The sequence below is a fragment of the Lipophrys pholis genome (assembly GCF_963383615.2).
Source record: "Lipophrys pholis genome assembly, chromosome: 6".
In the NCBI taxonomy this organism is placed as follows: domain Eukaryota; kingdom Metazoa; phylum Chordata; class Actinopteri; order Blenniiformes; family Blenniidae; genus Lipophrys; species Lipophrys pholis.
In genome coordinates, this window is record NC_137629.1 from 30,747,500 (window position 1) to 30,761,720 (window position 14,221).

General features: G+C 45.4%; 1 protein-coding gene across 1 annotated transcript; it reads right to left on the reverse strand.

Annotated features, from left to right (window-relative positions):
- Nucleotides 1-25: 25 nt before the first annotated feature.
- Nucleotides 26-8,029, reverse strand: mtnr1al (melatonin receptor type 1A like; the record flags this gene model as incomplete). The annotated part of the gene is made up of 2 exons (XM_080465213.1): nt 26-795; nt 7,735-8,029. The coding sequence occupies 2 exons, from the start codon at nt 8,027-8,029 to the stop codon at nt 26-28; spliced, it is 1,065 nt and encodes a 354-aa protein (XP_080321339.1).
- Between the last annotated feature and the right edge of the window lie 6,192 nt (nt 8,030-14,221).

Consider the following 14,221-nt stretch of genomic DNA (forward strand, 5'->3'; position numbering starts at 1 on the left):
ATTCACCAAACTCCTGGTTCTTTTCTCAGCAGTGGAACTTGAAGATGATGAGGACGATCCTCTTGTACTCCTTCCTGAAGTTGTGGTTCAGGACGCCATAGACGACGGCGTTGAGGCAGCTGTTGAAGTACGCCATGAAGTAACTGGCGGTGAAGAGCCACTCTGGGATGGCCCTGCTCAGCCTGGGGTCCAGCGCCACCGCCAGGCCGATCAGGTTGAGCGGCGCCCAGCACACGGCGAAGAGCACAAACACCACGAACATGGTGAGGAAGTTCCGGAGGTCGTGCGGTTTGATCTTGGGTCGCGAGTCCGGCTTGACCCGGCGCCTCACCTGGATGACCAGGATCCAGATGCGCAGGTAGCAGTAGGTGACGATGGCTATGGGCAGGATGAAGTGCACCACCACCACCGTGATGGTGTAGAGCGAGCTGACCGACTGGGCGAAGGTGCAGGAGTAGACGCGCGGGTCGTACTGCAGCGACTCCACGAACCAGTTGGGCACGATGGCGAGGATGGTGAGCGCCCAGACCAGCAGCACGTAGCACAGCGTGTTGCTGTTGGAGAAGAGCTTGTCGTACTTCAGGCTGTGGCAGATGTAGCAGTAGCGGTTGACGGCGATGCCGGTGATGTTAAAGATGGAGCCGATCACGCTGAGGCCCATGAGGAAGCCACTGATCTGACAGTGGATGTATCCGGCGATCCAGCCGTCATGGAAGATGGCGGTCAGCACCAGCGGGTAGGGATAGATGGCCACCACCAGGTCGGCGAGGGCCAGGCTCACCACGAAGGCGTTTCCTGCAGGCCGAGGGGAGAAAAGAAAACAGTTTGATTCAGAGCCGCTCTGCCAGAGAGAATAACCTTCATTTAAACTCAGGTTAGCATAACTTTTATTTTACGAGGTAAAAGCTTTTATTTTGAAATCTGACACAGTTTTTATATTTACTCTCCAACTGTTATTACACTGCTGATTATGGACAAAAGCTTGTTTTATTTCAAATAATCTCCACTGATGAGTAAAGCCTACATTTACTTTGGCTGAAATGCACGCTATAAAGATTGGTTGGTTAGTTGGTTTGGTGGTTGGTTGGTTGGTTGGTTGGTTGGTTGGTTGGCTTATTGGCTGGTTGATTGGTTTGTTGGTTGGTTGGTTGGTTTTTTGTTTGTTTGCTGTTTTTGTTTGGTCTGGTGGCTGATTGGTTGATTGGTTGGTTCTTTTGTTGGTTTGTTTGGTTGGTTGATTTAAAAATTTCAGGCTTATAAAAGTATTTGAACAAAATAATTTACAGTTTTTACTCTTGACCTTGTTCTTTTTGGATAAAAAAAAAAAAAAAAAGTCACCCACCATTTTCTCTGCTGCAGCGCCACCCCTGCCCCAACCACGCACGCACACAGGCTGTTTACAGCTGTTTACTGCTGCTGCCGGGCTCCATCCCATCTGTGACCCGCTCACTCATCAGCTCAGTAACACAGTTTACTCACAGATTCGATTTCACTGCCATTTCTCGCTTCTTTGCTCTCAGTTTTTTGTTTCACTCTGGGCGTCGGCGCGCTCTCATTGTGATGTAAAGGTCTCGGTCTGCACGAGGAAATGAAGTCTGATCCAGGAGTTTAACATCTACGTGCAGCCTGTTGTCACTGGGCTCGTGTGTGTGTGTCTATTCGCGGGACTTTAAAGTCCAGCGTCCACAGGAATTAACCCGTCTGTACGTGAAACTCAAGTATCTGACAGTGATCACTGTGGAAACTTAGAAACTTCAAGAAAACTAAATAACATCCGTTTGTGTGTGTGGGCATGTAGTGTGCGTGTGTGTGTATGGTTTTCTGTGTGTGTGTATGTGTGTGTGTAGGCATGTATTTTGTGTGCATGTATGTACAGTCACACTGTGTTAGCTCACCTTAACATGGATAAATCAGGTGTAGTGAGCGGTTCTGGGTGTTCTACACAAATGCGGTGTTATATGAAGTCTGGTTACAGTGCTGGGTGATGACCCGTGGGACCTTGGCTGTGTTTCCTTTAAGTGCTCTCACAGATTTGAAATGAGGAGCGAGCGGGTGCAGCGAGTCTGAAGGTGAACCTCAGAGCTGTGTGTGTGTGTGTGTGTGTGTGTGTGTGTGTGTGTGTGTGTGTGTGTGTGTGTGTGTGTGTGTGTGTGTGTGTGTGTGTGTGTGTGTGTGTGTGTGTGTGTGTGTGTGTGTGTGTGTGTGTGTGGACTGTGATGGACAGGTTTTGATCAGTGTGTGTGTACAGGAGCGTGTGTGTGTGTGAGGCCGTCACCTGTGGCAGCTGTAACAGCCCCTCAGTCTCGATCAGAGCTGCACTCTGTCTTCATCAGAGCGACGCCTCACTGAGCGGCGGCCATTGCACAGTTCCCGGCACAAAGGCAGGACACTTGTTAACCAGCAGTCAATGCGAGTTTGTCGGAGCCTACGTCTTCATTACTTCACGTGTCCTTTGCAACGACACCCCGCACCCTGCCCCGCCCCGCCCCTCTCCTGTCAGCAGGGGGCAGAAAAACACCCCACGGAAACGTTTTGAAAACGTTGTAGGTAAAATGCCAGGCCACTGGTTGGTTGTTTTTGCAACGAAAGCACAACCACAGAGAACAAAAAGGCTTCAAACATTAACAACGAGAACACGGACATTCGTATGGACAGACGAGGAAGTTGGATTGTTGTTAAGGTGACTGTCGTGCATGTGCACAAGAATTATTTAGACAGTAGAAGCAAAAAGTTGCGTTTTCAGTGTTCGGGATGGAGCGTTCCACCTTGGGTTCCCCTCATGGAAAAAAGTGCTGGTTGCTGAGGCTCGACACCGTTTGTCAGTTTAGGGTTTAATCTGCTTGGACAGGAACGGCTCCGGGTTGGTTTCAGATCCCAGAAGAGCTTGTTTCATGGATCCAGTAAACGGGTTCCGGACTCACGCTGGTTTTAGACATACGCAGACTAGTTTGGTACCAGATTAACTCGTGTGTGAAGGCAGTTCTGGGCGGAATGAGGAGATCCGGGCTCATTTCTTTTCAGTCACTCTGATGTAATTGAATCAAGTCTACAAACTGACGCTTCGGCTGGACTGAAAACTAGAAGCTGTGAGACGTCAAAAACTGATCCAAACACCCGTTTGTGTTTTCCTCCCGAGTGCCGCTTCAGCGAGTTTCATCAGATATAGTGGCTCGTTATCAAGAGCTGCGAGGTTCACTGTCGCTCCCCGATGATAAATGAAACACCAGCCGCTATGTGCTAATGTGCTAATGTGCTAATGAGCCCGTTCTCGGAAGACAAATGGCGACTCAATTAGCAACGATTGCTATCAGCTTCGCCCCCTGAAGTCCGGGCAGTTTTAAAGACTTCCAGGTTTCTCTCTCTGACTTCAGATGCAAATACATTCAGCGCTGAGGTGCGGCATTTCATTGGCTTCCTAAAGCCTCCCCTTTTCACGTTAGATGTTAAAAACAAGACCAAAATCCATAGATGTCCTGGCGAATGCCGTTCAACCGCATTCCCATTAAAGTATCGTACCGTTTGATTCTCATTTTAACATCAGCGAGTTCCTAGTCGGTACTCGTGGAAAAGCGCCAAATCTGTATCGCTGTCCGTTTCCGTGTTTGTCCCGTGACGGACTCGGCATTCACCATCGGCTGCACCCTCCCCAGTAGAATTAATGGGTTTTTCTCTGTAAATATGCCTTGAGATGACTGTTTGATATGACTGTGTTGTATTGGGTGCCATATAAACAAAAATTGGACTGAATTGAAAAAATTTGAATTCCACATATTTGTCTGGTGTTGAATGCCTCCAGCAGCTGAGGCACACGGCGAGCCAGCTCCGTCAGACGTGAGGGCATGAGAGTGAATCAGGAAGCTGCTGGAGCTCGGCGCAGCATGTGAGGCAGGTGCAGGGGGGCTTGATAAGGTGACCTGGTCACTAAACAGAGGCCATGACTTCGTGTCCAACAGCCAAGTTTGCGTTTCCTGCCAGCTGCTGCTTAAATTTGAGACGTCCTCCAGTGTGTGACGGATGCGAGGAAACCACCTGTGAGCCGTGACATCAGGCGAAGGAAACTAAATCCTCGGTTATTCACGCTGAGTCTTTCACCCACAGAGCGACACGACTGTCCCGCCGCAGTCTGAGGACAGTCGGTCTAATCACGGGAAATCAAACGACTGTTTGGTTTGAGACTGAAATACAGATTTTCCGACTGGTTTCTGGCTGGTTTAAACTGGTGGTTTCATGTTGATTTAAATGATTTTTCTGACAATTTCAACCTGGTTTCTGGCTGAACCGGTTTCAGACTAGTTTAATCGTAGGAAAATGTATTTCAGACTGATATAAATGGGTTTACAACTGGTCTGAACTGGTTTCTGGCTGGTTTGGAACTATTTTCCTTCAGGTCTAAACTGATGTTTAAAACTGGTTTTATTTGAATTCAGACTGATTTAAACAGGTTTAAATTGATTTTTGATTGTCACCTAAACTGGTTTTAGAATTTAAATTGGGTTCTGGCTGGTTTAAACTGGTTTCAGCCTGGTTTTACCGGGTTTAAGACCAATTTTTCCTGGATTTTCTGAATGTTTTAAACTGGATTCTGGATCTTTTAAACTTGTTTTAGAAGTTTGCGAATGGTTTAAATTAGTTTCCTAATGGTATACACTGGTTTCTGGTAGATTAAGAATGGTTTTACCTGGTTTAAGAGGGATTTATTCTAGTTTTTCATTAATATTCTGAATGTTCTAATCTGGTTTATGACTAATTTAAACTGGTTTCAAGGTGGTTTGTATTGGTTTTCAGCAGGTTTGAACTGTTTTTTTTCAATTGGTTGTTCGTCTCTTTGTTTGTTTGTTTTCCCAGTGTTTTCGTTTATTCATTTTCTGAGCCCGGATCGACGGGTGAAGAATTGAGAATCAATGAGAGTCTGAAGGCGTCCAGGTGACAGACTACACCAGCAGGTATGTATTTACAACTGAGGGCAGATTATGGATGAACGGCAGCGCTGATCATCACATAAAGTGTGTGTGACATGACAGATGGAGGGAGGAGATGGATGCTCGGGGAGGACAGGGAGGAAAGCGGAGAATAATTCACCAGGAGGAGATGGAGGAAATGAGAGGAGGGAAGAGGTGACTGAAGGGGGCAGGAGAGGAGGAGAGTAACGCAAAGGAGAGGACCCAGAGGAGAGGCTTTCTCTCAAAGAGAAGAAAGGTCAGGTTGAAGAAGCAGCAGATGAATTGAGAGAGGAGGTGAGGAGAAGAAGGGGTGGGGGGGTGGGGGGTTGGGGGGTTGGGGGGGCGGACTTCATCCAGGTTTCCATCTGCAGCGGTTTGATTACCACCATCACAAACTCCGGAGCGGTCGCTGAAGATTAGTGGCTCCTGGGCGATGCTGCCGACAGGAGGCTGACACCCCCCATGACAACAGATGAAGACAGAGGTCGTCCTGCGGCATACCTACGAACAGCCTCACCTCCTCAGGTACAGGGTTTGTAATCCAGATGTCCCAATCTGAGCCGGTTCCAATGATTCATGAGCCACCAGAGGAACCCAGTTGAGACAAATGCAGGAGCTCAGACTCAAACTACTTTATTCTTCCCAATCAGGAACGGAACACGAGAAGCTTGTAAGTTATTAACACAGAACTGAAGCTTTAGAGCTCCGAGCAGTTTCTGCTTAATCGTTTCTTCAGTTGGTCCCATGAAACCTCCAGGCTCTCTTTACGCAACAATCCAGAGGTTAACTTACCTGAACGACACCATAAATATCGACGATACCAAGAGAGTGGGAAGAAGGGAAGGTTACGGAAAGGAAGAATTCTCTCTCTCTTCTTTTACCTCCTTACTCTCTTAGGTTACTAAAGCTTAAACACATTAAAGAGAAAAGATTATTAAACTTCTTCCTGGATTTTTCTCCTCAGAGGATTTCTTCACCTGATCTCCGTCTCGTCTTAAACCTGCTCACCAACCCCCCCTGCTGGTTCCAAACTAACATTACTCCTTTTGTTCCCGTTCTACTTTGAACGCCCGCTGTGCGATTTTCCACAATCATTCTGACCGTGTCAGAAACTTGGCGGTGATGGTGACTGCTGCTACGACCTACGTCAACTAACCGACCAAGCGGTCGGCTCAAACGCATAAATGCCACAACGGCGAGGGCTCAGTTCATGTTTCTTTTTCATGAACGGACGACGCACGCTGAAGACGTTTTATTCTCGCACAATCACGTCGACTCTCCTACGTGGCAGGCTGCGATTCGGCTTGTCTTCATCTTCACATAACAATGTCGCGGCCAAAGTTGATCACATTCACGTTGTGCAGAGAGCTTATAAGATCGTTAAAATCACAGTGTGTTGTGGCCATAAGTCTGCCTACCTTTCATAAACTTGTTACGCAAGATCTTCTCCACAGTCGGCACAGTTGGTGCCAAACCAAACATCTACTTTATAGGATCTGACTTTCACGTCTCCATCGATTCAGCAGCCTGATTGCTGAAGGAATAAAGGAACAAACAACCGAACACGATGTGTCTCCCTGGTAAAAAAAATCTAAAATAAAATAACAGCCTGAGAACATAAAACTAGAGAACGTGGTGCAGATCACACATCATGCCAACATGTGGAGCTTTTAATTTGATGGTGGGTTTCAGAGTTTCTGCACCTCCTGATTTCATTCCAGCTGCTGGTTTTTACAGGACGTCCCGAGTCGAATCATTGTGATGTCTAATCAAGAGAAGGCAAGAGAAAATATAACTCTGTGAACTTTAATGAGCTCCACGATAAAGAGCATCGACGCTCTGACAAACAAGGAAACCATGATTCTACAATAACGATTACAAGGAATTAAACTGTGCTGCATAAGAAAGTCGCTTTTAAATCTCAAATTAAGATGAGCTTTGTTCATGAATCAAAACTTATCTGATATAAAAAAAAAAAATTCCAACCAAAATGACTGAAACATAAAAAAATAAAAAATAAAAACTGCCCTAATATTTAATTTTTTGTAGGACAGATTGAGCAGATTTTTTTCTGGTTTGTGTCAGTGAATGGAAAAGATCCTACTAGAGCCAAACTGTTAACATCTGCACTGTAAACCCCAACATCCAAAATATGTAAATCAATTGAGCACTGCACACTTAAATTAATATTTACTTTAAATCTCTTGAGTTTGTTTTTAACACTTTTTTTTTCTTTTCAGTTGATATTTTTAGTCAACTTGACGTGGATTAAGTAATCTGCATTTTAAAGTATAATTTCATTGTATCGTCCAGTTCCTTGTGTATTTTCTTTCCAAATGTTTGAGTAGTCGCTAAACTAACCCAAACTGAAGATATGAACTCCATAAAGATTTTGAACAAATGCATAAATTAGGACATTATGACCCTAATTCGTCCTTCTCAAACTGTTTTTAGACAATGTACAATTTATTTCTCAAAACAATCTTTCAAAAAAATTCTTCTGAAAGAAAATTATATATTTTTTGTTATGAATAAACGATAATTACAAATGAAAATGAATAGTGGATTAACGTTTAGTGATAAAGTCTAATACATCTATATTCTTAATAAGTTCTTAATTTATGAGTGATAGAAACTCTACAAATGTGACCTAAAACAAGTTCAATTGAAACTGTATAATATGAATTGTCGCTGTATGATTGTTTAACATTAAAACGGTGTTGAAAGCGCCACACAGCTGGCTCGTGGAGATAAAGTGTGTTTGGTGGTTGAGATGCGCAGAGAGACTCGGTACCTGCTTTCCTGAGTTTGCGGTTCCTGAACACGGACACGATGACCAGCAGGTTCCCGATCACATCCACCACGATGGTGGTGATGAGGACGCCGGCCAGCAGGGTCACCGCCCAGGGGAAGGACTGCTGCTGCGGGCCCGGGGCCCCGTCCTCCCCCGCCGCCGTGGAGTTGCGGGGCCCCAGCGTCCCTCCCACCAGGCTGGGCTCATCGTCCTCCAGGGACATCAGTTGCGGGAGGTGCCTCGGCAGGACCAGTCGCACGGGGTCGTGGCCACGGAAGGTCGCTCCGATCAGCATCACGCTCACGTTGGAAGGCGGCTAGGCGCAAAGACGCACGGGTGCGCTCAGCGGCACAGGAGCGACGTGTCCTTTACGCACGAGCGCGAGGCTCTCCAGAGGCGGCAGCATGGTGGCACGGCTCCGTGCCAGAAGGGTGTCGGTCCGCCGGTGTGTGACAGGACGTTTACCGGTCCGATGTGCTGCGGGTGAAAGCGTGGGGAGGCTCTGCAGAGAGGAGCGCCGCTCCGGTGTGAGCCGGTTCACACTGCGCGCGGCGCTTCATTCATAAATCCGCTCCGCCATTGAACTCCCAGCTGTGAGCAGCGTGTCCGCGTGGAGCAGCTTTTAGTCTCTCTCTCTCTCTCTCTCTCTCTCTCTCTCTCTCTCTCTCTCTCTCTCTCTCTCTCTCTCTCTCTCTCTCTCTCTCTCTCTCTCTCTCTCTCTCTCTCTCTCTCTCTCTTCTGTATGGGCGCGCACCTCTGGCACAGTGTTCGTGTGATTCACATAGATGCGCACTCGCTCAACAGACGTTGTGTGTGCGTGCGTGTGTGTGTGCGTGCGTGTGTGTGTGCGTGCGTGCGTACAGATGTTGGTGGTGATAACTGTGATGAATCTCAGCGATCTGGATGGGATCCAGCAGTTAATGGCAGATTGGCAGACTCATGTTAAAGTCGCTCTCATTGGCTCTTTAGGACTTAACGAGCAATCAGAAGGTGAGTCAACCTGCTGAACCCCAACATTTCAGCCGGAAGTGGACAGGATGCTGACTGGGGGACTCTTAAATGCCAGCCTCACGTGTTTTCCGACTGCAGAGGGGCAGAGGAGGGTGAGCAGAGTGAGGCAGAGGGAGAAGTGTGAAAGAGGTCGGGAGGCTTGGTGGTCTCACTCTGCACTCCTGAAAACAATCCAGTGTGTGACATTACTCCTCCCTAACAGGAACATTCAGGTCAGTTCACTCCCACTTACAGAGAGAAGACGAGTCCAAAACTTTCATTCACTTAAACTGGGAATTCATCCAAACTGATGAAGAGATCCAAACATACACTTAATCCAATTATGTGTGAAACCTCGAGACCTGTCTGAATCATGGGAACACGGGGAAGCAGCCCACAGCTGCAGGACTGCAAACATATAGGAGAGATTTACCCTTCAGACCGCAGTACATTTCTTTTTTCCCTGGAAATGACTGAAGAGTAGCAATGACAGGACTACAAATATGAAGGAGGTTTTACCTCGAGAAGATAATTAATAAGTTTCTATTCCAATGTTTCTTTAAATGTGATCTGGCTCCTAATTGTGACAATTTCCAAATGAAGTAGTGAGGAAGTAGAGAGGACGAAGTACAGAGGAAATAGTAGTTAGAACTAGTGAGGAAGTAGAGAAGAAGTAGTGAGGAAGTAGAGAGAAAGAAGACCTCCGGGATTGAACCCACCCCTCTTTCCTGCAGGTATGACTCCTCACCACCAGACAAGGGGTCTTCAATCCGAGCCTCGAGGGCCGGTGTCCTGCACGTTTTAGCTCCCCCAGCTTCAGAATCCTTCAATCTAATGGTGAGGCGATAATCAAGCTTGTAAAAAAGCCCAATAACGAGCACACTCGCTTCCCCACTTCAGATTAAAAGCACGGCCACATGCATCATGGGAAATATGGAGATTAGAGGAACGCTGGCCGCCCGAAAGACGACAACATTTTACTGTTCTGTGTGTGTGTGTGTGTGTGTGTGTGTGTGTGTGTGTGTGTGTGTGTGCGCGCGTGTGTGCGTGTGTGTGTGTGTGTTCATATGAGAACTGGGGAAAGGTTAACGTGTGTGCGCCCGTCAGTGTGTGTCAAAGGTGTGTGAATAATATTTGACGGGACATCAAACAGCTTCAATTATTTCAGCACCTCGGGTGTCGTCCTCATTATCCACTTAGAGCCCACAGTGTGTGTGTGTGTGTGTGTGTGTGTGTGTGTGTGTGTGTGTGTGTGTGTGTGTGTGTGTGTGTGTGTGTGTGTGTGTGTGTGTGTGTGTGTGTGTGTGTGTGTGTGTGTGTGTGTGTGTGCCTGCCTGCGGTTGCTCGGTGGTCAGAGACGATCATTTGTGAGAGTTCATTGTTAAAATGACCTCGGTTGGCAGACTGAAGTAGAAACGGCGACTTTCAACCGAACGGTTTGTCTTTAACTGAACATCTATTTAACGTTTTCACAGTTCAACACCCTGTTGTCCCTGTTCTTTATCTCAAAATGCTCACTTGACAAACTGCCTTTATTGTCGCTGAATAAACAGTGAAGAATATAACTGATGTGGCAGTTTAGCTTTAGGGGAATAAAAAAAAAAGTCTTGACTGAGGCCACGCCCCCTTTCAATATCGACCAGTCACTGCAAAGCACAGATGGAAGGATTATAAAGGGGAACTGATGAAAGTAGATTTATTGATTGGTTGTAATTGTGGCGTTGTTCCTCTGGTTGCCTGTCTAGGATTGTGTTGGTCAATCACATGATAAAATAAATTTGTGGCTGTAAAGTGACCAGATGTGAAAAAGACATGAGAACGCTTTTACAAGTCATCGGAGCTGAATTCTTGTGGCGCGAACACGGTGATAGTCCACATCCAGGGTCGTCAGTACAGTACTGTCTTTGAGAGGGGAGTTTTCATCAAATACTGGAAGTTCATGACGGGTTTGATGACGACCCCGTGTTGTGCCGACGGCTTGAAGATGGATCTTTGATCTTTGATCTTTGATCTTTGAGGATTTTTGAGTGTGCAGATGTGCTTTTTACAAAACGTTGGATGTTACAGTTCTCTCCGGCAGGAGAGAAGGAGTTTTGTGACACAACTGAGCGAAAGAGGGTGAGATCTATGAGGCCACAACAAACATCTCAAACTTTCCCAGAACATTGAGGATCCATGAATAAATAAATAGATTCCCATAAACATCTTCAGCTTAAACCACGGGACACTGTTGGACCTGTTCCGGCTAAAGCAGAGCTGACTTTGATGGATGCCAGGGCTTATTTTCAGGGGAAAAGTCGTCCTAATCTCCTTAATTTCCTCCCAAAAAATCTGGTGAGAGCATGAGCCAGCTCTATAAGGTGCATGTTTGTCCCCCGTGTCTGCTTTTTCTGTCCAGAGGACATTCTCAACCCTAAAGCCAATAAAAGTTCACGGTGGAAATGCAGCAAGGGAGACTCCACTTTCAGCAGGAGCGTCCATGTGTTGGGTTTGGCTCAGAGGAGGATTCATGATGCCAGAAATGGGTGGAGCAGAAGCACGTCTTTATTCCCCAACAAGAAAAAGTCCTTGAGATCGCCGGAGAATCACGAAGAGCTGGAAAGTCCAAACACAGGAACAAAGAAATACAGAGGACAGAGCGAGTCGCTGCCCGAACAGGAACCCGGAAACAGAAACGACCATGACACACAGGAGACGCTCAACATGTTCCAAAGCCACCGGACACAGACAATCACACACTGAGGCGCAGGTGAAACACATCAGGACAGGGAGCAGCAATGAGACACGAGGAGGGGAAGTCAAGGAGCCTGAAAAGCGAGACAGAATCTCATCATGACACAAGAAGACTAAACATGAACCCTGACACCATGGTGGAAAAGGACTTATCATTGGAACTAGAATGCACTGATAACCTGAATATTTAAACTGATTGAAGAAAGGAGGAAGGATTTTATTTTGAAATAATCAAGACTGTATTGATTTAAGCAGTAACAAGAAAATGGCTTCAACCCGATGTCCCATTTATGGGGAATGTCCTGATATCACCTTATAGTGTCTCTTTCTCTATGAAGCTTCAGGAAGCAAAATTTGACAAAATAAAAACTGGAAAAGGGAAATTTTCCCAAAACGACTGTCTTCTGTTTACATTTTGATGGTGTTGTTGTGTTATCTCCCTTTTTGAAACAGCTTCTTTTGTCACGTACTGTATATGCATCGTCCAACCCCTCCCATGTTTTCTTTCTCATACAAAGAAAATTATCCAGCATTCTGTGGTTGATGGTCTGCTGTTTGCTTTATTCTTCATTTTATTTTCTTGGAAAAAAAGATTCTTCTAATGTCTGTATTATAACGTGAAAACTCAAATACCCCCCCCCCCCCCCCCCAACTTTTGCTGATTCAAATGCATTTATTTAATTTAATTTAATTTAATTTAATTTAATTTAATTTAATTTAATTTAATTTAATTTAATTATTTAATTTAAGTTTTTAATTTTTAAATTTAATTTAATTTAATTTAATTTAATTTAATTTAATTTAATTTAATTTAATTTAATTTAATTCAAATCAATTCAATTCAATTCAATTTAATTTAATTTAATTTAATTTAATTTAATTTAATTTAATTTAATTTTATTATTCATTCATTCATTCATTCATTCATTCATTCATTCATCCATTCATTCATTCATTCATTCATTCATTCATCCATCCGTCCATTCATTCATTCATTCATTCATTCATTCATTCATTCATTCATTCATTCATATTTTTATGCCATTTCAACACAATACCATTGGTTCTTTTGCTAAATATGTATATGTGGTGCAGCGCTGGCTGCAGTAGAAATAAACCGGTTAAATGGTGTTAATTGTGGTTCTGGCTTTAGCAGTGTTATTCATTCTCTTCCACCCTGTTATGCTGCTTTTCTGTATATCAGTGATGGTTTCTGCTGCCGTGGGCATCATAATGGCAGCTTTAAGAGGTGGATCCATTCAGGCAGGACACCACTGAAAGCTCAGGTGTGAAAATACACGACCGGCCACTGGTTGGTGGTTATATGAGGTCCCATTAAACAACTTTCAGTGAAGAATGTCTCCTCATATTCATATAAATCTTTAAAGCTGATTCTGGACAGACTGATGGATGCACAGAGAACCTGTCTCAGAGAGTTCCATCAGTGTTTAAATGTCATGGGTACGAAGCAGTGTGATGATTTAATTGATCCTGGGAGGACGAGGAGGGCAGATGATCCACGTCCTCGTCCATACATGCTGAGAGACCACATCATTACAGCAGTGACTCATTTCCTTTGTATTGTCGCTGTTCGTCACTGCTGTCAGCAGGGACAAATTAATCTGCCGCAAGCCCGGAGCAGAAATCAGCTCTGACCTCTGTCTCCACGTGTGTGTGTGTGTGTGTGTGTGTGTGTGTGTGTGTGTGTGTGTGTGTGTGTGTGTGTGTGTGTGTGTGTGTGTGTGTGTGTGTGTGTGTGTGTGTGTGTGTGTGTCTAGCTCTGTCTTTCACCAAGAACACTCAGCAAACCTCCATTAATTCAGTGTAAACGTGTCAGAGAGAGTTACTGCGGGGAAACATAGTGGAGAAGTGCGCCGGCGCTTTACTTCCATCTGCAGTTTGCTCTTTAGAATGTTGCACTCTCTTCCTCACTATCATACACACACTTAAACACACCTACACACACCATAGGAGTCAAGTTCCTCTAATAACCAACTCTGTTCCGCTCCTGCTATCTGTGGAACAGCTGTGAACGACAAGAGTACCTGCAAACCCCGCCCCCCCGAGATAAAAAAGTTCCTTCTGCTCATGCTCCAGTAAACAAACATGGCCGCCTCCATAGTGACACGACTCGCAGTCAGTGTTCTAGTTTCTGTGGTTTTATAATTGAGACTCAGCCGATTCGTTGTTTGTCCACATGAATGTCAAGTACTCACCATTTTGTTCTCGTTTACAGCGTTTTGTTCTCTGCACGCGTCTGTGTGGTTTACCAAAACAAGCAACAGCGCCCCCCCCGTGGCCCGGCATACTAACTACATCGTTGTTGATGTGTCGTCGTGCAAACGGGGCCTTAATCTCTGAGTTTGTTGTCTTCTGACTGAGAGTAAAACCTTCTATCTTTACTATCCACTAAACACGCATCTCAAAAGAGGTTTTTCAATATGAGAGGAAAATCAGAGCAGATTGAGGATCGCAAGAATATCTTTTATCACATCCGAGCGCTCCGGTTATATTTACGTGACACAGCGTCCCAGCTTTTCTGGCATCAGTCTGCCTTTCTTTCACACGTCACCCGAGGGGCGCTCCGGCGTCTCAGACATGAATGACTCAGCATGTTGTAGCTGATTTCAGTAACTGTGATGACACACATGTCGCCTCTGTAATGAGAGCCGCGCTCTGTTTGTCTGTTTGTTTGTTTGTTTGTTCGCTGTTAATTACGATGTGGAAGCTGAGCGAGCGGGAAGACGCTGGCGAACCTTAGAGA